The sequence below is a fragment of the Gracilinanus agilis genome, chromosome 3, assembly GCF_016433145.1.
Source record: "Gracilinanus agilis isolate LMUSP501 chromosome 3, AgileGrace, whole genome shotgun sequence".
Taxonomy (NCBI): Eukaryota; Metazoa; Chordata; class Mammalia; order Didelphimorphia; family Didelphidae; genus Gracilinanus; species Gracilinanus agilis.
In genome coordinates, this window is record NC_058132.1 from 39,425,239 (window position 1) to 39,451,716 (window position 26,478).

Sequence of the window (26,478 nt, forward strand, 5' to 3'; positions counted from 1 at the left end):
GTCAGAAAAACAGTACCAATGAAAAATCCAATGAGTTTTCCCCATTTTACCTAATCTCTTGAAAAGAACACATTTTTCTACAGTGATGATAATAACACAGAGAGAGAATTACTTTTGACTCATTTATCAAACTCCCAGGAATCTTGTTTTAAGGAGGCCCCCTTTAAAAGCAGGTGGATTAACTTGACCTAACAAGGAAGCAAGAAATTATGGAGGGGAAGAACCATATGAAGAATTTCATTTATTATGAGAGCTGTCAAAAAGAAATGTAGAATGTAACAAGGAGGTAAAATGAGTTGTGGTTTACCTGCTGAAGGCAAGAAATTGCAGAATTATTTCATTGCCCTGTAGCACATCTCCTTCTTCTCTCTGAGGGTTAAATTTCACAGAGGTGGCAGGATCCACAACTTCAGCTGGCTGCTTGCTGAGGTCCAGAATTTTTGGAAAGCCTAATGTGCTCAGGAGGACGAGCGAGGCCCGGGAGAGTTTAGATCCAGAACTGAAATACAACAAAATCCTGGTGCAAAGGTATTCCTTCCTCTAAGCAGGATAATCAGTTAAAACAATTCCACTTCTTTTATCAGACATGCTATGAATCCAGCCATCTGCTAACCTAGTCATCACTAGGGTATATTCAAACATATAAACACTCACCATGACTGAAATCATATCAAGAGATTTAGAACCTACCTTCTGGTCTCAGTGCCCATGATAATCGGAGCATGTAAGGGTGTAAAAGGCAGCTCCTGCAGTTGCTCAGCACTGACAAAGTCAGAAATGGGGAATCTCTGGCTCAAGTCAACCTCCAGATGAGCTATCCTGCTGCTGCTGCCATCAATACCAGGGGAGAGTTCCTAGTGGGTGAGAAGACGGCACTCAAAACAAAGCTGATGATGCCCACTGATGCAGTTTCACAACTGAGGCACAAGGAAGCTATTCCTACCTAAGTATATTTCCTGACGGTGTGTACTCACTTCAACCAATGTTATCACTCAAAGAGTGACTTTTTTCCCACTAAAGACTTAAACCATTTGTCATCAGAAGGGCAAAGGGTCATCTAATCCATGTGCAAGTGGGCACAGCATGCTGGTGAAAATAAGTATAATCTCTACCTCCCTTCCCCTTCTTCAAGGCTGTACCCATCAAATCAGCCACATGCTTCACTCTCCCACTCCATTCATTCATTTGTTCACTGATGTACTCAACAGGTACTTACTAAGTTTCCAGCAGTGTACCAGGTGATGGAAGAAGTCAGAGTTCTGCTAAGATGAGGTCCCTGCCTGCCCTCGGGAAGCTCACAGTCTAATGTTGTTATTCAGTCAAGTTTCAGTCTTGTCTTACTCTCTGTGACCCCATTTTGGGTATTCTTGGCAAAGATACTAGAATGATCTGCCACTGCCTTCTCCAGGTCATTCAACAGTTGAGGAAACTGAGGCAAACAGGGGTAAGTGACTCGCCCAAACTCACACAACTAATAAGTGTTTGAGGCTACATTTGAACTCACATGAATCTTCCTGACTTCAGGTCCAGCACTCTATCCACTGTGCCACCTAGCTGTCCTAAGGGCCCCAAAGTCTAATAACTCCCCTAAAAGCAATTCAGAACACAGGAAAGAATAGCCAACTAACATCTAAAGGACTGACTTGCTTGGGAGCCAGATGCCATGCCTGGAATGCTCTCTTTGAAGGACTGATGCCCAGGCCTTCTGCTTAAAGAAAAAGGAATATGTAATAGCCAGATGTCTATCTATGTGTACCATGTTTTGTATTTTGTTTCTTCCTCTGTGAAATGAAGACAACATATGCCATATCACAATCTCTGAAATAACATTCAAAAAATGCTGGCAAATTTATAATAAAATCCATTAAAATTTTATTTTTTGGAAAAGCAAGGCTGTAGTTTCTACTCATTTTCCAAGTGACCTTGTTGAATGAAGCACTTTCTCAACCATTATTGCCACACGAACACCAGAAAGTTTCTGAGACAGAACTCTCTGAGACAGTTATGCAGAGTACCTATACACTAAGAGTCTTTCTGAGCTAAGTGTACTGTGTCTCTAGTGTTTCTTCCTATGAAAATGTCACTGGAGAGAAAGTTGATGGCATCACGGAAATTTGATTTAATCATTTTCAGGTAAGAGCTGACATTTATCTAGTGCTTCAGAGATATTATATAGAAAGTACTTTCCATACATCATCATATTTGATCCTCACAATCGCCTGTGAGATAGCTAGTACATTATCTCCACTTTACAGAGGAAGAAACAAACCTAAGATCCCAGAGCTAGTTGAGGCTGGTGCTAGAAACACTGTTTTCTGACTCCACATTCAGTGTCCTTGTCTACATTTCCTAACTGCCCTGTGGATTACTGAATAGATATTTCCCTTTCCTTTTAGGGACCTTTAAGAACTATTTAGGGACCCTTAAGAACTCTTTAAATTTGTCTTAGCATCAAATGCAAGCACAGAAAATGCCATATTTTGATATGACCGTCTTATAAAACTGAAGCCTCCCTTTAGTTCTCTCCCCAAGGAGAAAGTGATAATGACTGTTTTTTTTTAAACCCTTACCTTCCACCTTAGAATCAATATTGTGCATTGATTTCAAGGCAGAAGAGTGGTAAGGGCTAAGCAATTGGGGTTAAGTGACTTGCCCAGAGTCACACAGCTATGATGATGATTGTTTTAAGCACAACCAATGGAAAAGACATTGTGGTCCCCACAGCACAGAACATCAAATTTGTTATTCCCTTCACAAAGGGGGGGAAATATAACTGAAGAAGTCAGATTCCAACTTAATTTTTCTTTTAAGAGTAATGAACCCGGGGGCAGGTGGGTAGCTCAGTGGATTGAGAGCCAGACCTAGAGACGGGAGGTCCTAGGTTCAAATCTGGTCTCAGATACTTCCCAGCTGTGTGACCTTGGGCAAGTCACTTGACCCCCATTGCCTACCCTTACCACTCTTCTGCCTTGGAGCCAATACACAGTATTGACTCCAAGATGGAAGGTAAGGTTTAAAAAAAAAAAGAGTAATGAACCCCCATCTTTTAAAGAAAAGTCTGCATGTGAGGAAAATACTTACTTCCTGGGTTCCCTGGGAGGCCTTGAGGGATGTGGAGTGCTGTGAGCTGACCTGGGTGGGTAAGGAAGGTCTGGCAGAGAGGCTTCGAGCAGGTGATGGGGGAGAGGCTGACAGCTGGGATATTGACAACTACAAGGCAAAAGATGACATCAGCTCCAATAATTAGGCATCATTGAGGAGAAATGTCAAGGTGCATGAGAACAAAAGCACAATCATAAAGGACTAAAGACAAAAGTAGACCGTATAAGAGGTATGGTCCCTGCCAATGTCACTCCATGGCCATCAGAACTTCATCACCACAGTAAAAACTGAAGGAAAAAAGTCATTATTTTCTCCTCAGGGATGAAAATTCTTTGATTTTCCCTAGACTGTGACATAAAGCAAAATGCCTCACCACATCAAGGGTCTGTGACTTGCCCAAGTGTGGTAAGTGCCCCCATCAATGCAGCTCATGACCCAGGCAGTCTTGGAATCTTTAGATGGGTAGCTTGCTTACTCATGGTCATTCACCTAGTAAGTGTCAAAGGGGACTTAGAACCCATGTCTTTCTGACCGTAATCCAGCATTCTTTCTGCCATGCTGACCCCCTAAAATGCCTCATTGAAAAGGAGACAACACGTTAATTAGCAAATATTGTCAAGGAGAAACATGTTCATGGTACAGTTGAAAGATGAGTGAATTTAGTGTTGGAAACCTGAGTTCCAAACCTAGTCCTGATACTCACTACCTGGATGATCTTGGGCAAAATGCTTAATCATCTTGAGGAGGTAGGGGTGTGTATGTGTGTGGGGGTGGGGAGATGGCATGGTAGTGTGTGTAGGGTGAGGGGGAAAGGGCATGGTGGAGGGGATGAGGATTCAATTCCCTCATCTGCAGAATAAGAGAAATGGACTAGATGACCATGGAGGACCCTCCTGGCTCTAAATCTATCCATCCCCTGTATGATCTCAGACCCTGGACACTAAGAACGTCTCTGCTCCCACTACCCACTGCCTTCACAAACAAAAGGCTCATCAATGCTGTGAGCGGTTAGTGTTCTGATGGGTTTCTTCGGGGACTGTGTTGCCATCTTCAGACTGTAACAAGGCGTTAGCACTCTCTGACTTGAGAAGCTTAAAGTGTTGGCTCTATGACACAGAGTACTTTCCTAGCACTGCCATGGAAACTGCTCTAGGGAGAAAGGTTGGATTATCCCAGCTGGGAGGTGGGAAAGTGATCCCTGAACCCTTGTTTACATGTGAATGTGCTATTCATATTTATGCTGTCCTTATCAAACTAACTTTTCAGAGAAGAAGAGCATCCTGGGGCAGTGTTTGATACTCAATTATTCACTTTTCCTAGTAAGCTACCCTCCAGGATAATGAGTGGAACCCACCAGGGCCTGGAGAGAGCCCATGGCAAAAGGCAATATGGAGATGGATACAACAGCTCACATCAGGATCATGTCTTTAAGGGAGCCCAAGTCTTTCCTTATAGGACCCCAAGACACATTCAAACTGATATTCAATCAACAGGAGTGTAGAACCATTTTAGACAACCAATAAGCATTTATTAAGTCAGGCAGAATGGCTTACTGGATGGTGAGTCAGCCTTAGAGTCATGAAGGCCCAGGTTGAGGTCCTACTTTGGACACGTGCTATGTGTGTGATCTTAGGCAAGTCCCTTCTAAGACTCCCTAATGGCAATAAAGGGGATGACCTGCACTACTAGAATTCACTCTACTCCTGAAATCACGGGACACTCTATTCAGTGCTGGATATACAAACACGTGACTATTCCCTCAAGTCTGAGTGGAGGGTTGACGTTGCCAGCTTCTCAGCAAGTTTTGCCACAGTGACAAAACAACTCCTAGCTAGCTTAGGCACAGTCTAGGAACAAAGAGAAAGAATAGGGGAGAAGAATAAAGGAAAACTTCCTCTACATCTCTTAAAAAGAAAGCATCCTCCTGTCATGAGAGATTCTAAACCATTACACCTAATTACCAGGAGGAAGAGATCATTTTTAAAGTGTTGAAACTTGTCTTAAGCAGGATACAGGCAGCTCATTAATGATCAGCAGGAAGCTATCACCTTGATCATCTGACAACTCGAGTGAGCACCCCAGAAGAACGGTGAGTGACCAGAGCCAGTGGGAAACTGGACACCAAGCATCAGACCTACAGGTAGTACATTCTCTCCACCCCTTCTGGCACCACAGGCCCCCATTACTCTGGCTAAAAGTTAATCAGCTGCTCTGAAAAGAGCTTTATTTATTCATTCAAATACAAATCTCTCTCAGCCAGGAGTAAAAATATTCTAACTCTGAAGACCACGATCTTCTTCCCCTCTCCCAATGACAGCCACCCTTACAATCACCTGCAGGTACTTACTCCAGGTCCCATAGGAGACAGCTGGGCAGAAGACATCGTATGGGGCAGAACTGGGGCTAGAAGGAAACAGAGACATTAAGTTTCATTCATTAACAGCAAACCCAAAGGGACTGGATACTAGTTTTGCCCCAAGATGTTGAAGACAGTAGCTCATGATTATTTAGTGCCTTAAAGTTAGCAAAATGCTTCCAATCAACAAAGGATTCTTCACACTGTCATCTAATGCTGAGGCCTGGGATTTTAGCTTTTCTTATGGATGCCTGAGCTGGGAGAGGGAGGGCCATTGAGTCAAAATGCTTAGTTGTTCTCAAAAAGAGTCTTGGCCAGCATTAAAGAAAATAGCCAAATGGCAGCAGCCTTCTTGAATCACTGCTTTTGGGGAGAGGAAATTAAATTGAATCTGCCATTTAGGACATCTTCATTATAAAGTGCAGCTTCTCCCTCCCAATTCGTTCCTTCCTTGTTCCTTTAATCTGTGTGGCCTTGTTAAGTGCACTGTTTAATGAGATATGAAATTTTTAGGACACTTAAGGTTTTCTAATGTGCTTATATGGTTGCTTTCCATTATTTTCATTTCTTCACACACTCATGCCCTGAAACTGCCAGGGTTTCTTTTTTCAGCCAGTCTAGCAATTCCCGGGCCCAGGCAAACTTGCTGCTCTGTTAAGCGGGAAACCCTTGTTGAAGAAAAACCCACAACAGATGTTCCTAACTAAGCTCAGGCTTCATCTGGATTTCTCCATTACATTCTGCAAATGTCTTGGATTTCCCAATTTCTTTCTAGGTATGACCTTTTCCTTCCGGTGAAAAAACTCCCCATTGGAAATAGGAAAACCATGGACTTCTCCACAGAAATAACGAGGTGTAGGTCACTTTGTCTCCCTCTTCACTCCCACATCCCAGAATCCTTTCCATTCCTAGTGATCTCTTCCCCAAACTACTTTATATCTAATTTTTAAAAGTTATCTCCTATCTTCGAAGCAATACTAAGTATCAGCTCTAAGACAGAAAAAAAGTAAGAGTCAGGAAAATGGGGGCTAAGTGACTTGTCCAGGGTACTACAACTAGGAAATGCCTAGGACCATATTTGAACCCAGGTTCTCCCAACTCCAGGCCTGGTGCTCTATCTACTGTGCTATCTGGCTGTCCCCTTGCATCTAACTTGTATATGCTTCTTGATATACATGCTACCTCCCCAAATTGAATACAAGCTTCTTGAAAGAAAGAATTGCTTCCACCTTTGTCTTTGTGTTTATTTCCAATGTCTGAGAGGTAGTGTGAAGTAGCAGACCCAGTAGAGACCCAGCTTCCAACACAGGAGGACCTGTTTTGTTTTGTTTTTTAAACTCTTTACCTTCTGTTTCAGAATAAATACTGTGTATTAGTCCCAAGGTAGAAGAGCAGAAAGTGATAGGCAATGGAGGTTAAGTGACTTGTCCAGGTCCAACAGTTGGGAAGTGTCTCAAGTCAAACCTAAACCCAGGACCTCCCATCTCTAGGCTTGGCTCTCAGTCCACTAAGCCACCTAGCTGACCCCTAGGACCTGGGTTTTAAATGATCATCTCTGTCTCTACTCCCCTTCAAGGCTAAACTCTTAGAGAAAGTCATCTACAGCTGAGGGTTATCAGATACCATCATTCAACTGAAACTGTACCCTCCAAAGAAGTTGGTGATATTCTAATTGCAAACATAATGGCCTTTCCTCACTTGTCATCTTCTTGACCCCTCTGAAACATGTCTGGCTTGGCAGTTTTGTGAATACAGTGTTCTGCTTTCTAGCTCTATGCCTAGATGTTGGCTGTTTCCCAGGCCTCTAACACCCTAGCCTCTCCCCTTTGCCTCAGTTTCCCTGCTCCTTTCTTCAGGAGGCCTTTCCCATTCCTTCCCTTTGCAGAGTACCTTTATCTACTTGGTTCTTATCTGTTATCTGCCTCCCCATTAAAACCTACTCCCCTTGAGGGGAAGAATTGTTTTTATTTTTTTTAACCTTTGTTTCTCTAGTATTTAGCACAGTTCCTGACACATAGTAAATGCCTGTTTTCCTACTAGACTAACAGTTACTGGCTTCCTGACTCAGATCTGCTCTCTGTCCCCTAGGCAGAGGGGAAAGAGAAGAGAAAGGAAAACATCTGAACTGGGACTCTACACACCTAATATACAGGTAAAACTACCCATCAGTCTGGTGTCCAGTTAACAGGCAGGGCCTGCCACCCAGAGGCCCTTGAACTAAATGATTGAAAATCCAAGCATCCTGAGGTTGAATTCCAGCCATTTATAAAAGAAATCTGGAAAGGTTGCTCTGCCAAATCAAATCATCTATCCCACTTACTCCAGAATTCTGATTCTATGGGAGGAGCAGGGCTCTGGGCTCTTTTAAGAAAGATGTGGAGTCCTGAAGAACACACATGGGCTTTAAGGATGCTCAGCAAAGGGTAGCACCCTCTCCATCTATTTGCTTGGGAAGGTACCTCGTCCCCAAGGCCTTCCATGTCACTGAGGCAGCCCAGTAACCAATGGGAAAACCTGTGTGCAATTCATCTACCATGCACACACTCTCCCCTCTTGTCAACCTAACTAAAACTAAAGTGGGAAGGAAGGAAGGAAGGAAGGAAGGAAGGAAGGAAGGAAGGAAAAAAGGGAGAATGACAATTGTTTAAAAAACAACAATGCTTTATATTCATCTATTCAAGGATGCCTGCAGTTGTTTAAATTAATTGATCCATTTTGTAAGGAGTCAAGAAATTATCAAATGCACACATTTACTCCTCCTTGAGAAGGATGGATGGATGCCCTTCTTAGGAATCCATGCCCTTCTTCCCACATATGCTTCCAAGCTTGCTTCATAAGCGATCTCAGAGCTCTGTGAGGGTTTTGCAGCCCCTCCCTCCCTTCACAGCAAACCCTTCTTCTTCAAAGAGGCTGAAAGATAAAATGAGTGGATTCAAGGGTAGGGAAAAGTTCTACTTTGTTCCATCCAAAGTGGATTCTCCTCAGGCTCTACAGGCCTAATTTAGGAAACAAGAAAAAAAATTATAGGAAATAGTGCCATTATCTTCTACTAAGAGAAAGCCAGCACTTCGGGACCAGGCTACCCTACTTATCCAAACTTGAACTATCGAAACACATTAAAACTTCTCCCATTCTCCGATAATACTATAGTTTAACTCTTTGCATCCAGACACAATCCTAGAAATTCAACTATTTGGCAAAAAGGAACAGTGAGGTAGCACAGCAGATAGGGTACAGGGCCTGGAGTCTAGAGGACCTGAATTCAAATGTTGCCTCAGATTCTTATTAGATACATCATTCAACCTTCCTCAGCTTCAGTTTCATCATCTGTAAAATGATGATAATAATTGTGCTTACTTCTCAGAGTTGTGAGTATCAAGTTAAATAATACAAGAATCTCTTTCATGTCATGGGGATAGGGGCATGGAACTCCACAATCTGGAAAATCCACGTAAAATTTTTTTGCCTTCCCTTTGTACTGGAGAAGTAGTCTGAATTTTTTTCTTTTTCTTTTATAGAGTATTTACAGTAAAAGAAATTATGTATATTTATGGTATTAAAAGATAAAAATGATGATATATAATACTATACATATATTTTATGCATTTCTGAGTTTCTAAACTTTTTCTGTCACCTGCTGGCCTTTGCATTTGTCTTTGTCTTCCGCAAAGCTCCTAGAAAATTCCCATTTAATTTCTTAAGCCAACCCAAAATAAATCAAGTCACAATGTGAAAGGGATGCCTATACTCATAAAGTGCTTTGTGAAGATCATATAGACAACTAGGTAACACTACAGTGCACAGAGTGCTAGCCCTAGAGTTAGGAGGTATAGTTCAAGTCTAGTCTTAGCCACTTTCTAGGGTGTGACCCTCCACAAGTTATTTAATCTCTGTTTGCCTCAATTTCCTCAACTGTAAAATGGGGATAGCAAAAGCATTCACTTTGAATAGTTGTTGTGAGGACTAAATGAAAGAATATGTATAAAGAGTGTAGCACAAATAGCAAATATTATTGTAGGTGCTATAAAAATGCCATGATTGTTATTATTATTATTATTATTACCCATTGAGAAGGTAAATGCTTGCTGGTGAGCACTGCAAACACCAGTCCTGAACCTATAGACAAGAGGAGGGCATTTAGTAAGACAACAATCTAAGTAAACTGGGGAAAAAATAAAGAAAATTCATGCATTGCCCACTGAAATATTCAATGCTAGGGCCAGGTTTTAGTTCACAGAATCTGAATCAGAAGGAAACTCAGAAGCTACCATAAATAACCTTTACCTGACCAAGAATAGTATCGCCCGGAGGTAGTCAGCCAGGCTCTTCTTAAAGACTCCCAATAATGGCTCCCAGGGCTACCTATCTACTTTTGGATGTCTCTAATGTCTAAAAAAATTCTCCGAGCCAAGCCTAAAATTAATCCCTTGCTCTCAGCACTGCCCTCTGAGAACCAAACCTAATCAATCTTATTTTCCCTGCCAAGAAGAGCAACAAAATATGACCTGAGAAGTTCATCCTTCTCCCTACCATTTGTTATCACTACCCCATCCACACTAAACAATGGTCCTGTCTTTTATTAGATCTTTCTCTTTCCTCCAGTGTTACTTGAAATCCATTTTTGGCTGCCCTTAGTAATCAATCAATCAATCAGCACTCTTTAAGCACCTACTATGTGCCAGGCACTGTGCTATGGGTTCCCCTCATTAAGAGCTTTAGTGCTCCTGAGCTGTAGAGGCCCATTCCACATGAGTATATTAGGCTACCTTCTGATGTCAGTATGACATGACCACACTGCCTTGGAGAAGCCTTCAGAGTCTACCGTATGTTTTTTTAAAATATCCTTAATGGTTACAAATCTTCATCCTTATGCGGGGAGGCCACAGTGGGGCGAGGGGAGGAATTTGATTCTGGGAAATGGCCAAAAGTAATTTAGAAGCAAGATTCAATGCAACTCAATTCCCCAAAGTGTATTTTAAGCATCCTCAAAGTTAAAGGCACAAAATTGGTAAATATGGCAGGTGATCAAGCAAAATAATAAGGATTTGGGTCAAAAATAAAGTGTGACCATAAAGTAATATTTACTTCCTTATGTAGACTGTGGCTCATTGACTACTTAGTAGATTGTAGTCAAGGGAAGTCATGCTTCAGGTAAAGGTTATAGGTGCCATCTATGAGTCTGTAAAATTGACTCTAAAGGCAATTTGAAAATAGAAATTTTAAAAATGCTCTGAGCAATGGCAATATTATGATAATAAGTGTACAGTCTTTCAAGTGACAACTCTGAAGGACAACACTCGTTTGGACATAAAGGTCTATGTGGTTGGGGGGGGGGGGTTGTTTTGTTTTTAAGGAGTGGAATGTGTGTCACTTCATATCCATACCTCATATATCTTTCAAATAAATTTTTTAAAAAACCTTTCAGTGGTGCTTCATGACTAAGAAAAACACATAAAGAGAGAATGCCAGCTTCCTTTGGGAGATAAGAGTACAATGCTGGGATTTATAGATTTCATATTTATTCAAGATTATGAGGATAAATCCACAGATGACAACTAGAATAGCTTACTTTAAAAGCAAAGTTAAGGGTGCTTGGAATCTATTCCCAAGCTTTAAGGACATGATCCCTAGAAGCAACTATCCTGTTCTGCCATGAACTGTTAAAGAAAGAAAACTATTTTGGCAGGCTAAGCTGTTGGTCCTATTCATTTCAGGAATGGTCACGTTGCCCTGTTTCCTCTCATAACCAAAGATGTCAATAGGAAAATGAGGATGTTCCTGTTCCTGGAACTCATCTCCAAACTGCGGATGCATTATTGTATGTAAGGTGATTGGTAACATAAATCAGCAACAATGATAAAATAGACAGCTGATGATTCAATGGATAGAGTCCAGGACTTGGAGTCATAAAAAATCTGAGTCCAAATCTAGCCTCAGACACTTACTAACTGTGTGACCCTGAGCAAGTCACTTAATCTCTGTTTATCTCAGTTTCTTCATATGTAAAATAAAGACAGTAATAGCAACTACCTCCAGGGTTGTTTTGAGAATAAAATGATGTAATATTTGTAAAAGGTACTTAGCACAGGGTCTGGAATAGATGCTTCCTTCTTTACTTCCTTTCCTTTCCCTCTCTCCCTTACTCTCTTCCTTTCTTCCTTTTCCCCTCCCTTCTTTCCCTCCTCTTTCTTTCCTCCATTCCTTTCTCCTTACCCCTTTCTTCTCTCCGTCTTTCCTTCCTTCCTTTCTTCCTTCTTTCCACCCCCCTCTTTTCCTTCCCTCCCTCCTTCCTCCCTCTCTTCTCTTCCTTCTATATCTCCTTTCCTTCCTCCCTCCCTCCCTCCCTTCCTTCCTTTCTCCCTTCCTTCCTTCCTTTATTCCTATAAGGAAGCTTCTCTCAATACAGATCAGCCCCTGCTGCTTTGTAACTTACAAGGGAACAAAATAGCATTCATTTTGACTTATTATGTGTTGACTATGCCAAAAGAAAAGCAAGGTAGCCTGGGCTCTCAAAGAGCAGATAATCTAACAGAGAGAGCAGTCAACAACAGATCTAATCAGTAAGCCATGTTAGTGATAGTGAGTTGCCTGGGGCACTGAGAGATTCAAGGACTTGCCCAGGATCCCACAGCCAGTTCAGATCAGAAGCAATCCATGGGCCCTTATGGGTCCTTCTAACTTGAGGTCAGATCTCTATTCCTGACTCCAGGCTGCCTCTTAGGTTCCCATGTTTGAGAAGAGGAAAGCAGAAACCCAACTTTCAACACTTTCATTTCCTCCCTGAACTGGCTGCACATCAGAAGGCAGCTGCTGCTCTTCAAAATCTGGGAGCTATGTGCAAACTCAGTAGCACACATAAACATGTTCTACACTGTCAGCTGTCGATTAAGTATAACAATGATAAGGAGCTGAAGTCAACTACAGGTTTCCCAACAACACAAAAGCTAACTTTAATCTGGAAAAAGTCTACACTGATTGCTTGAGACAAAGGAAGAATTCGATTTTCAACTCAGACAAATTCCTTCACCTATCTTAAGATTAATTTCCCCTGACACTCTATTATGCCCCAATCAGCTTCCTCTCACTGAAAGCTCTTGTCAACAAAATGATGAGAATTTTCCATTCAACTTTTCCTTCAATCTGGCTCATGGAAACCCCTTTGATTTTACACCTCATCGAGAGTTCAGCTTCAGAAAGTGATACTGAGGTAAGACCAGCACAAGGAACAGCTCTGTCAATTTCCTCTCAGCCTCATTCTCATTCAAAAAGAACCCCACTTGGAACTATCAGAGAAGCTCAATGGCTGAAGTTCTTGTACCTCCTGCTCAGAGGTGGGAAAAAAGAGAACATTTCAAAAAATCAAAATCCTCAGGCTTGACACCCAAGGAAGAGAGGAAGAGCTTTTCATAGCAGCTGTTACGTTTTTCTGAGCCATGCCTGGCTTCTAGGACAGGCACAGTATTCAATTCAATATTACAACAAGCATTTATAAAGTGCCTACTATGCCAGCACTGTGGGAGGCAGGGGATAAAAGGGCAGCCCTGGAATAGTCATTACCCTCAAGCAATTGAGTGACTACACAGGAGAAACACAATGTCCACAGATTAGTACAATACAGGGTAATTTTCACTAACAACTAGGGAGAATCTGAGAAGCCTTCACAGAGGAGGTGGGGCCTGAGCTGAGCTATGAGAGAGGAGGAAGGAAAACCCAGGGATGGGGAGATCAGTGTCCCCAAATGCACTGAGGGAGGAGGTCTAATTCTGAGATCAAGGAACCCCTAGGAGTCCAATTTGGTGGGAATATAGAGAACATGAGGGGGAATAATGGGAAATAAGACTAAGAATATAGTTTTGGAAAAAAATAAGGCTTACACATGTTAAAGTGATTCAAGAAAAATCTCACCAGCCAACTTAAGGGATCTATAGTTAAATGTCCCACTTAGAGAGCAGAAAGGAAATCCTCACTAACACATCGGTGCCTGGTGCACAAACACATAATAGGAGCTGAATGAATATTTGGGGAATGAAGGACATTAGTTTGCCCAAGTCCCTTGCCTCTCTGAGTCATGGGGATCAATGGGGAGACCAGAGGAGAATTTTGCTTTCAAGGCATAAATCCATAGAATCTTAGCATTTGTGGGAACTTTAAAGACCATCTAGTCTCAAACTGCATTCCATGTATGTCTCCATACCCTTGTGAGCATCCCTGCCAACTATCAACGGAGAGGCTGAAGGGAGATAAAGTCAGTGTTTAAACATTCCCAATAATTGAAAACTCATGATCTTGGAAAGCAGTGATGGCTTTCTATTTCTGAACAACCATCGTTGTTAGAAAGTTCTTCCTCAAATCAAGGGGAAATCTGCTTCCACATAAATCCCATCCAATCTTGGAGCAACACAGAGTAATTCAATTCAAGCAAGTGCATGCTCAGTACCTTGTGATATCTTACTTTTGTTGTTCAATCATTTCAGTCGTGTCTGACTCTTTGTGACCCTATTTGAGGTTTTCTTGGCAAAGACACTGGAGTAGTTTGGCATTTCCTTCTCCAGCTCATTTTATAGATGAGGAAACTGAGGCAAATAGGGTGCAGTAACTTGCCCAGGCTCATAAAGGTAATTAAGTGGCAGGCCAGATTTGAACTCATGAAGATGAGTCTCTCTAATTCCAGATACTATGCTAAGCATTTGGAATACAGAGAAAGGCAAAAACAAACAAAAATTCCTGGCCTCCAGGAGCTCACTAGGAGACAAATACAAACAGGCACATGCAAACAAGATTTATGCAAGATAAACTGGAGAAAATCCACTGAGGGAAAGAATTAGCATTAAGGAAGACTGGGAAAGGTTTCTTGTGGATAGTGGGACCTGAAGGAACCCAAGGAAGTCAAGAATTAGAGATGAGAAGGGAGAGAGCTCCAAGTATAGGGGAAAGCTAGAGAAAAAAACAAGAGTCTAGAGATGGAGTCTTGTGTGAAGAACAGCAAGGTGGCCGCTTGGGAGTTACCCATACTAATGAGTGGTTAAGTGTTGGAGCTAAAACTCAAACTCAGGCCTTCAGGTTCCAAGATCTGCCTTTTCCACTACTCTACAATGCCCCTCCTCCCCCCAAATGAGAATCAAAACAGGTGGCATTTACACAGAGTTTGATCCTCCAGACAACATTATGGGATGAATAGGAAGTACAGGCTTTATCCATCATGTTCTACTGATAGGGATCTGAGACCCAGAGAGATTGTGTGACTACCCACAATTACCCTGTGTTATATGGAAAAACTAGAATTCTAGGCTAGAATTTCTGATTTCTAGCTCAGGTCTATTTCCATGATACCCTGCTGCCTCTGATGATTACACATCATCAGATTAGGACAGCCAGAAACTTTCCAAAATTCAAATACATTCTTTTATTCAATCTCATCCCGGCATTTCACAATGATGAACATTTTCATTCAGAGATGCCTTAGTGGTTTCTTATCACTGCTGTAAGACTGATGTGACTGACTCAGCTATCTGTCAGGTGCCAGAGTTCAGTTAAGAAGGTGACACTGTGAAGCAAGGTTAGTATTAGGTCATTTATCAACTTGAATCAAGTCAGCTAGCACCAGTGGCTAGAAGGGGATGAGCTGGAGATGGAACCAGCCATGGAACTCCTCTTTGGGTCCTCACTAGCAAATGGATTCCTTGCCCAACCCAGAACCAGCACATACTTGGCCCTAATAGGAACACTGCCCCCTCACTGAGAAAAGCGCTCTAGCCCTTTTTTGATCTGACTTTGCCAGAAAGTAGCATAGTCAGATCCCTACTCTGCTGCTGAATCTCCGGTGTGACTCTGAGTAAATTCTCTCATCTCTCTGGGCCCTAGTCCTCTCATCTGTAAAATAATAATGTTGAACTAAATGGTCTTTAAGGATCCTTTCAGCTCTAAAAATCCTATAACTTACAAACTAAATACAACCTTCATGCTATAAACCTTTCCCTTATTTTTTTTTCACTGCAAACATGGCTTTTAAGAAACTTATTCTCAACATCCTTCCCAAAATTCAGAGCTTTGACCCTTCTGTTATTCTTCAAGTCCAAGTAATTATTTTGGTATTTGTCCTTAGTTCTGTGCCTGGGATCTATCTATCATAGACACTTTGATGGATTGGTGACCTCCATAACAACTGGCATTTAGATCTGTTTAAATGTTCATGAAGGGCTTTACATATATTATTTCATTTGTTCCTACCATGACCCTGTGAGGAAGGTCATATTAAACACAAATCAGGAAACAAAGGCTCCGAGAACTGAGCCCTGGGGGCTTACTCAAGGTTACACAGAGATTAAGGATAGCAGATGTTTGAAGCCATATCTCTTCTGACTCAAATTACTGGGATCTTTCCACCATCCCACAGTACTCCTTTTTTTCCAGATTGGATAAATGATACTTTTTAATATTCATTTTTTGACATTTTGCAATCTACCTTCCCACCCCTTCCCTTTCCGCAAGAAGGCAGGGAATATGATATAGGTTGTACATAGATTATCACATAATACACATTTCCATGTTCATCATATTGTGAAATGACACATATTTGCTTCAAATTTGTGGAGGAAATAAAGTGAAGACTGCTATGTTTCAATCCACACTTGGACCTGTTCTGTTCCTTTTTTTTCATCATGAATCCCTAGAAGCTGTCCTAGATGCTTGCCTTTGTGATAAATTAAATCATTCACAATTGATCATCATACAGTATTGTTGTTGCTGTATACAACATTCTCCTGGTTCTGCTCACTTTGCATCAGTTCATATAAGTCTTTCCAGGTTTTTTTGTGATTGTCCTGTTCGTCATTTTTTATGGCATTATTCCATTACAATTATATACCACAGCCCATTCGGCCAATCTCCAGTTGATGGGCATCCCTTCAGTTTCTAGTTCTCTGCCACCACAAACCCACACTATTTCTTGCAGATACTTATTCTATTCAATTATCATTTCATCTGTGGCAGGAATTAGGCTCAAAGGAAACATAGAGAGGCAAAAACCATACCTGCCCTCAGGAAACTTACATTCTAATGGGGAAGACAATACATATAAGAGACACACAGAAGATCAGGTGGAAGATGAATCCTAGAAGGGCTTCAATGATACAGACTATAGCCCATCTCTACCTTCTTAATCTCTGTGGTCCTGTTTCCTCATGTGTTGAGGGATTTGGACAAGTGATCTGTCATACTCATCTGAGCTCAGCAGAAAACTGCAGCCAGAATCTTCTCTATATGACTCCCCCAGCCCTTACTTCACCAAAACTATACGAGAAGATTTTGCTAGACACATACTTGAGAGCTCTCCCATCCTCCTCCAACAAACAGCCTATCACTCAGAAGCTGTCTTCCATTTTAGAGCCTCAGGCCCTGAGATTATGCATATGGTTTATCTAAATTTTTCAAAATCTGCTTTCCTAACATATTGGGCATATATCTAACTCTCCAGAATCCCCTTCTTGGTCATCATGAACTCAAAGATGATGCTTTTCCCTCAGAGCTCCTGCCCCTTTTTACTTCAGTAACCAATTTTGCCTTGATGGTGTGAGTTAATTAAGGAGGAGGAGTTCTCTCTATCATTTCTTCTGTTTTCTGAAAGACTAAACTGTCAGCAAACAAAATCAGTAATTTCTCTATTACTAATAGAATTTAGACTTCCAGCAATTATGTACATTCTTAAATCCCAGTGACATATTCCTCCTGGACCAAAGTGATGAATCCTCTAAAGGAAACACTGCCTATATCCTCCATCTGGTTGGGTGGATTCCCCCAACAATGTGGCTTCTGTTTCTCCTTAGATGCCTGCCCACTTTCCCTCTTTCCTGCTTCTGCCTCATGGGCTCATGGACTTCAATGGCCCTCTATTGAAATGAAGAGAAGGCATCAACCCTGATATCAATATAATCATAGAGAAAGCAGAGGCTGTCTCATTCCTACTGGTACCCCTAGCGCTCTGAACATAGCTTATGAAATAATAATATTGTTTTTAATTCGATCATATTCATTTGTGCTTTAAGATTGGCAAAGCATTTTGCATAAATATCTGATTTGATCCTCATAACAAACCTGTAAGGTGGGGGCTAGTATCCTTATTTTTTTTTAACTCTTACCTTCTGTCTTAGTATCAATTCTAAGACAGAAAAGTGGTAAAGGCCAGGCAATGAGGGTTAAGTGACTTGTCCAGGGTCATCCAGCCAGGAAGTATCTTGAAGCCAGATTTAAACCCAGGTCTTCTCACCTCCAGGCCTGGCTCTCTATCCACTGTACTACCAGCTGCCTTTCTAGTGTCTTCATTTTACAGAGGAGTAAACCAAAGCATGGAAAATTTAAGAGATTTGCCCAGATTCTGGGGTAAGATTTTAATCCAGGCCTTCCTGATTCCAAGTTTCATCCTCGATCCACTGAGCTATCCTGCTTCTCAAGATGAACAGAAGGATCAAAGTTTGGACATTTCTGCATGGCCATAAGAAACACCACAACTTGTGGAATGATACAAAGACATGGGCTCTATTCCCGGCTCTGTTTCTTCCAGATCTAAAAATCTGATACAATTGAGACATTTTATGGCAATGAATGTCATCCTCAAAAGATCATAGAGAGGGGCAGCTGGGTAACTCAGTGGATTGAGAGTCAGACCTAGAGACGGGAGGTCCTAGGTTCAAATCTGGCCTTCCCAGCTGTGTGACCCTGGGCAAGTCACTTGACTCCCATTGCCCACCCTTACCACTCTTCCACCTAGGAGCCAATACATAGAAGTTAAGGATTTAAAAAAATTTTTTTTAAAAAGATCATAGAGATTCTGTTATTTTTTGTGTATTTTTAATTCCAAGTTATAAACTATTGAGAAGACAGGTAAGTAAGGGAGAACCCCACCAATTAACACTTAAAGACAGTGAAGAAAAGCAAAAGGATGCTAAACAAAATCTCAGAATTTAAGCAGAAAAAGGCTCACATAAGAAAAAGAGCTGATGAGGAAAATATTTAGGATATGCCTAAAGGGGCAGGTAAAATTAATTTGGTTTCCATTTTAAAAAAAAGAAAATTTTAAAAAAAAACCCTGGCATACTCAAAATATTGTTATACACAATTCTTGGATTCAACAAAAGCTTCTGCAAGGATCGCCTTCAAATATATCCTCCCAAGGTAGAAAGCAAAGAAATCCCCAAATATATCAGAAAACATGTTGGGGGGATTATGATCTTTTCTGGACCCAGTGGTAGGAATGCTAAGGGAGGTTTGCAAATGGCGCTGGGAGATGGTTGCACAGATTCCTTCCTGCCTGTCACCCCAACAGGGCCTATGTGGGAGGCAGCATGACAGTACGGTATGTGAGCACAAAACCCCAGCTTGTTTTCCCAAGAATATTTTTACTAAATGTCAGTAATTTTATTTAACTGTGCATTTTGGTGGGGGTGATTTAGGCAAGGATAATCAGCATGCACGCAGAGAGTCTGATGAGAGTTATTAATAGAGAAAGTGCACAGTTTGCTGCACTGACTGCCCAGTGAAACAAACCTGTCAGTACTTAACTCAAAGATCAGTTATTAAAGTGAAAAAGTACTGAATGAAGAGATAGAAGGGCCAGCAGGAGGAGGCAGTTGCTTAGCAACCATCAGCAGCTAAGACAGAAAGACAGAGAAAGATCAGGCTTTGGACTTCGAAAGAGGATGGAGTTTGTGGGTGTTACAAAAGAGGCGAAAATAGTTGTCCCTGAGAATGAGGAGAAAGAATGGGCTAAGTGTTGGCTGAAGGATGCACTGTTGAGATTGAAAGCAATCATGAACAAGGGAAATATTCCCTTATTTGACCTATAAAGTAATAGGTCCGTCCCAGGCTTTAATAATTCTCCACAGACCTGGGGCTCACAAAGGTAAAGAATTTGGGAAACTGTGAACCATCAAGCCTTCTTAATGTGAAAGGCATCGATTCTCTGGCCAATCCCATGTTAAGAAATCTCAGGGATAAAGGACTTGGGTCCCATACAGGAGCTTATGGGAAGGGTCTGTGCCACTACAAGAGTGACTGGAATCTGATGATGGTACAGCTTCCAGAGCAAGCCAAGGTCTTCCCAGGTCTTAAATTCTCTTTCCCCACCTCTCGATCTCTTAAAATCCCAGGCTTCTTCATGACTCGGCTGCTAGAACCTTCCCCTCTCAGGCTACCTTCCACCTTCTCTAAACTGATCTTGTGTTGTCTGATTCATGGATATACTGTCCTTCTCATTATGATGTATCTCAAAGGTAGGAGCAGCATTTGTGCTTTTTTTTTTTTTTAATATCTTCAGGACAGCACAAAGCCTGGCACAAAGTAGATACTTAATAAATGCTTGGTGATTGATTGGAATACTTACCAGAACTTAAAGTGCTAAATAATTTGTGCTATTTTATGTTATTAGTTTTATTAGCTTAAGATCCATTTCGGGAGCTCAGAATTCAGAGAATCACCACCATCCAGGCCCAAATGACTGATTTTGTATGGGCTGTCCCAAGCCTGGAATGCCCTCTCTCCTCGCCTTTTCCTCTCAGAATCTCCGATTTCTTTCATGATTAGGCTGAATCACCCCCTTCTCCATGAAGCCCCTCCCAATCTGCTCAGTTTCTAAGGTGAAGACCTTATATTCATTTGTATTGATTATATTCATTTGTATTGATATGATTATTGATTATGATTTGATATGATTATATTCATTTATATTGAACTTACAAATGTACATTGCATTTCCCAATTGGATGCAAGTTCCATGAAGGGCAAGGATTGTGTCCCCAGCCCCTAGCACAGTGCCTAGCACACAGGAAGCACTTACTAAATGCCTGTTAGTTGATTGATTGATGAAGTTCTCCTTGCTCTTGCAGCTGAGTGTGCACACCTTTCCTTCTCTCTAGAGTTCTCTTCTGTCTTTATCTATCACAGGCTACCTGGCATCTATGTAGACACATATGGTATCCACTTGTTTAGTCCATAAGCCCCAAGAGGGCAGGGATGGGGTTATCCCAGCACCCTATTTGTTGAGCTGAATTTCATGACTGGCACATCAAATCCAAATTGGACTTTTGCTCTATGTATGTAGATCTGCTCTACAAACTGCTACCAATACTTTTTTTAAAACCCTGTTATTTGCTTATCATCCCATTCTTTCAACCCTATGCTAAAGGCTAAAGGCTAATTTGAACTACTCTCTCCAGTTCTCTACTGATAGAGTCACTTAACCCCAATTGCCAACCTCTTCCTGCTCTTCCATCTTGGAATCAATTCTTAGTATTGGTTCCAAGATGGAAGGTAAAGGTTTAAAAACAACAACAACAAAAAGATGACGAGACCAATATCTAGCAAAGTTAACTAACTTAGGAAACCATAACCATAGGAAATAAGCAGTAGATAGTGAGTTCCTTGAGGACAATAACTGTGTCTTTTTGTTGTTGTTGTTGATCTCTATGTCACCAAGAAGGGCAGGTAGGTAGGTGGTGCAGTAGAGAAGCAGGCCCAGAGTCAGAAAGATCTGAGTTTCAATCTGGCTTCAGACATTTACTAGCAGGGTGACCCTGGACAAGTCAATTATTAACTCCATTTGCCTCAGTTCCTCATCTGTAAAATGGGAACACCCTGAAGAAGGACATGGTAAACCAATCTAGTATCTTTGCCAAGAAAACCAGAAAAATCACCACGGACAAAGACCACGGGGTCATGTAGGGTCAGAGACCATTGAACAACAGCAACAATATTCCCAAAGCCTTTCCCAGGGTAGGTGTTTTATAAATGTTTTAAAGTGGGCTTGCTGAACTGAACCAATCAGGTCAAGCTCTTTGCTTTGAGGACTTTGCTCTGGACTCTCCAATCTCCCTGTCATCCAACAGACAGAAACAAGGCAATTGGGAATTCTTTTACAAGCTGTGAACTAACAGTGTCTCTGGTATAGATGTTCTGAGAGGTGACAATAAGCTTCTCGGATAACTTTCCTTTTCCTTGAATGCTCTGAAATTCACTGAATCATATTGATTCATGCCAGCAGCACTGCATTTATGGAGGTACGTTTCAGGCAACATCAGTAACACAATGCTGTAATTATGTCAACAACCTAACTCAATCAATCTTAGAAAACACCACTATTAAATATTTTCAATTAACTCCATCTAGATTTCTGTATTAAAACCTATTAAGCAAAATCCTGACACCACCAGAACAGTCGGGAGAACCAAAAGTGGGTAAGTAGATTTGGGCTAAGAAACCTAAGGATTGAGTGTCCTCTAGTGGTTCGATGTATAATCGGTCTTGCGCTGTAATAGACCGTTTCAGGCCTTGTAATCTTAAGAGAAGGAATATGGAGCATTATTCATAACAGGAAGGCAAAGCACTCTACTTAAGGTGACAGCCACAATATCATTAAAATTTCCAAAGGAACCATATAAGTTGGCAAAATATGGAAGTGAGAAAAGTTTCCATCATAAGTTAAACACCAGGATATATTTAAAGTCGCTCATATTAAGTCTTAGGAGACAATGTCTTAAAATGTGTGGCACCTAAGCTGAAGATGATCATATTAGCGTGACAGGAATGCCGTGATAAATCCAAATTAAATAAACCTAATGAAATCAGATTCTTTCCATGCAGATCTCGGAGTCCCCAAACAGCATCTGAAAACCCGATTAAGTAGCAGCAGCATATTTGCACAATAGTTCAATGTCTGCTCCTGCAGGTACCCAGAGGATACACGACCCTACGGCAGGGCAGAGAGAACTCTTTGGCTTGAGAATAGAAAGTGTGTGTGTACAAAAGACCTGCCCCCTGGAAAAATGAAAGACAACTGCTGCTGCTGGCCGAGCCAAGGAGGCAGAAGAAGGAGGCCCCAGTCCATTGGAAACTGGCTTCTACATTTGAAGGACACACATTATGGGGACTTTCGATAGAAGAGACCTCAGGGAACAATTGTAAGGTCTCAAAGTGGGAGGAAGAAAATGGTATTTCCAAGAACATCCACGTAGTAAGAATCATTTCTTTTTTTCCTTTTTTTTTAAACCCTTAACTACTGTGTACTGGCTCCTAGGTGGAAGAGTGGTAAGGGTGGGCAATGGAGGTCAAGTGACTTGCCCAGGGTCACACTGCTAGGAAGTGTCTGAGTCCGGATTTGAACCTAGGACCTCCCGTCTCTAGGCCTGACTCTCAATCCACTGAGCTGTCCAGCTGCCCCCAGTAAGAATCATTTCAAAGACTCTGCTCCTTCCTAAATCTTCTCTTCTCCAAGTGAGAAAGGAACATCTCTGCTTCCTTCACCTGAGCCTGCCATCCCAGCTGAAGGCCCTTAGTTATTCGGTCCCAGTGCCATGAAGAAGAATAGCAGTGACTGACTTGAGCAAGCCAGGTCAATTGCCTCATCTGACAGAAAGAAAGGCTTCTCTGTGTCAATGGTCTGGTCACCTTTCAATGCAGGACACAATCCCATTGAAAAGAAACCATGAACCAGATTTCCAGATTGGCCAACACGGTTACCCTCTAGGGATGGGGTAGGAGGTCTTTTGACTGCTTTTGCAAAAGCAATTGCAAGCTTCCATCTCAGCAGGCCACTGGCTTTCTGCATGTAGACTAGCTGATTGAGATACACAAACCACAGAGCTGGTGAGTAAAGAGTTGACATTTTATAACATTTTACATATATTATCTCTGCTTAAGATATTTAAGGAGTGAATATGGTATGTTATTATACCCATTTTACAGATGAAGAGAATGAGGTCAAGAGAGGCTGAGCAACTTGTGAATGGTTAAAAGTTAGTACCAGAGGCAGGATTCAAACCATTGTCTCTTCTAACTCCAGGTTCAGTCCCCTTCCTTTTCCATGCTACCATAATATGTTTGATATTTGAATGAGGTGAACTGAGGCCCTAAATGTGAGATTCTCTCTTCCAATAATGCCTTTGCTCTGTTCTAGGGGACACAGCACTTATTGTCTGTATCATACATTTGATTTTCTTTTTTTAAAAACTCTTACCTTCTGTCTTGGAATCAATACTGTGTATTGGCTCCAAGGCATTAGAGTGGTAAGGGCTAGGCAATAGGGATCAAGTGACTTGCCCAGGGTCACACAGCTAGGAAATGTCTGAGGCCATATCTGAACCCAGGACCTCCCATCTCTAGGCCTGGATCTCAATTCACTGAGTAACCCAACTGCCCCTACAAAGGATTTTTTAATGAGTCTGTGTTCTATCTTCCCAACAAGCTGGTCAACTTCTAGATAGTAGGATTCATGTCTAATCAGTGGGCACTTGGTATTTATCGATGTATGGCCCAAAGTATGAAAATCTAGTTAATGCCGGAATCTGGTCTACCCCCATTTTTGATGACTTAAGAAGTATAAACAAGTCATGCTGCTAGTCAAGTAAACAACATCTGCCCAAAATAAGAACAATGCTCTAATTCTTTCCCATTGTTAAGCCATAGAAGCTATACCTTTGCACCCAACTAGAGACTCTCCATATGCTTCTTGCTCTAAACTAATGTGGTTTCCAATATAGTAGAGAAAGGGAAGTGAGAGAATGAATTCTTCTCTATCTCTAAGGGTGAGTGCGTAGGGCAGGACGTTATAGTGTTTAGAAGACTCAGCTTGGGTCACAAGATCCAAATCCTTGTCCCAAAGTCAAATTCTAGCTCAGCCACTTATTACCTGAGTAATCAGCTCTGGGTCTCAATTTCCTCATCTGTAAAATTAGGCAATTGAGCTAGATCAGTGCTGTCAAATTCAAACAGAAAGGGATCCTGTAGGCCCCATACTGGCTGAGAAAACCACAAATTAATACTATCTCTGTTGTATTGTATTTTTATTTATTTTGTTAAACATTTCCCAGTTGCTGCCAGAGTTTGTCATCTCTGGCCTAGGTGAACTCAGGTTTCTTCCAGCTCTAGTTCTATGGATGCTCAAGTCCTAACTAAATGGTAGAATGAAAGTACAAGGGAAAGGGCATTAGATTCAGAGTCCAAGGTCTTGGGTTCCTGTCCAGCTTGACTACTTTCTACATATGTCACTGTGAGGAACTCTCCTCACCTATAAAATGAGGGTATTGTTCTAAATAGAAGAGCCTTAAGACCTTTAGCAGCTCTATATCTATGACCAAATAGGCCCCTAAGTAGAATAGGAGATAGAGTACCGGGCCTGGACCTTGGTTCAAATATGGCTTTAGACAATTATTAACTGTTTGACCATGGACAAGTCACTTAACCACCATCAATTTTAAAATGGGGATAATAAATAATAATGGCCTCCCAGATAGTTTGTGAGGATCCAAAGAAATATTTGCAAAGTACTTAGCATAGTAGCTGGCACATAATAGACTTTTAACAAATGCTTCCTTTCTTTCTCTTCCCTCCCTTTCCTCCCTCTCCCTTCTTTTCTCTCCCTTTCTTTCCCTCCTTCCTTTCCTTCTTTCCTTCCTGCCTTCCATCCCTCCTTTTAATGCATCCCTTACAGATGCTAGTTGCCCACCAGTCCCTTCTGTAAGGTATATTCTAGCATAATCCACTTGAGTAGATGAGTATTCTGGCTATAGCTCAAGTACAAAGAGTCCTGTGTACTTCAGGAGTATCACATTAACAAGGTACTGCAATAAACTAACATATTGAATAATGATGTTGAATTATGTAGAGAACAATTATGATGAGAACATTCACAAAAAGAAAAAAAAATGTTTTTAAACCAGCAGAATGGCCCAATCTTCAGAGAAGAAGGAAGCGATTTTATAATGTGGTTCGTGGTAATACAATTAATTATTCTTTTTTCCTAATGAATAAGTTTAATTCTTTTTAGCAAAACTTGAGTGAGCACAAAGATGAGAGCCAGCGTCCCGGGTTTCCAACCAAAGAAATAAGCAGTTTTACTGGCTGTAAGACTGAAGTAACTGAGATAGCTCTCCTCAAAAAAGTCTCCCAATATAAAATGAACAACGCCTTTACAATAGACCTGCAGTCTGGAAATAACTACTAGAAAGTCCTTTCTGGAGTCCTGTCTACAAACATATTCAGGAAAGCAGATTAAATTATTTTAATCATGCTATTGTCTAACTGTGGGGAAGTAGATAAAATCTTGTGTATATCATTGTCATGTAAAGTCCTGGAATTGATCTCAGGGAACCAGTTTTCTACTTTTTTTTTTTCTATAAGCAAAATAAGCAGACTTAGGATGAATAAAATAAATAACCATTAGAGAGTCCTTTCTACTTGACTTTCTTAGGTTCATACTTCAGACGTTGTAGAGAGACTGAAAGGATAAATCAGTCTGGAACCCTCCTATTTTTCTCTCCCACTTCTGAACATTCAGCATCTTTCTGTCTGGGATCCAAAGTGGGGTGGGATCTCTGTGATCGAGGGTTTTCTGACAACTCCTTCCCCAAGTTATATGGTTGGTACTAAGAGTTAAAGCCTCAACACCCATGCCAAGCTAGTCCTCAGAAATGGGGATCTTTTCCATAAGATGAACAGATAAGTTCATGAGGAGCTCATCTTAGCTTCAGACATTGCATAGAGGCACATCATAGATCAAATCAGTCAATACTCAAAGAAATTAATTGGGACTATTCACTGGAAAGCCAAATACTTAAGCTGACACAAACACTTTGGCCATGTAATGAGAAGACAGGACTCTCTGGGGGAAAAAAAAACAAACTTGATGTTGGGAAAGACTGAAGGCAAGAGGAAAAGGGAACGGCAGAGCATGAGATGGATAGTGTCATGGAAGCAATGAACACAAGTTTGGGCAGACTTTGAGAAAAGATGGAGGTTAGAAGAGTCTGGTGTGTTATGGCCCGTGGAGTCATAAAGATTTGGACATGACTGAAAGACTGAACAACAAAAATCCTCCAGGGAAGCTACTGTTGCCCTGACCAGAGTGCAGATCATGGCACTCCTCAATTATGAATGATGTGAATGAATGAACAAATGGGTGTTGAATATAAAGCACTACCACAACACTCAAACAGTGAGAAGCAAAGCAAACACTAAATGAACAAACACAAGGAGCC

At 41.3% G+C, this 26,478-nt stretch overlaps 1 protein-coding gene across 1 annotated transcript in view; it reads right to left on the minus strand.

Moving 5' to 3' along the window:
- The window catches only part of NPHP4 (nephrocystin 4), a 180,964-nt gene that overhangs the window by 62,740 nt on the left and 91,746 nt on the right, over nucleotides 1-26,478 (minus strand). The window contains exons 11-14 of the mRNA XM_044671236.1: nucleotides 5,450-5,505; nucleotides 3,082-3,210; nucleotides 691-854; nucleotides 308-499 (exon numbers count right to left, since the gene is read on the minus strand). Of these exons, the coding sequence (XP_044527171.1) occupies nucleotides 308-499; nucleotides 691-854; nucleotides 3,082-3,210; nucleotides 5,450-5,505 (541 nt within the window). The remainder of the gene's footprint in view (nucleotides 1-307; nucleotides 500-690; nucleotides 855-3,081; nucleotides 3,211-5,449; nucleotides 5,506-26,478) is intronic.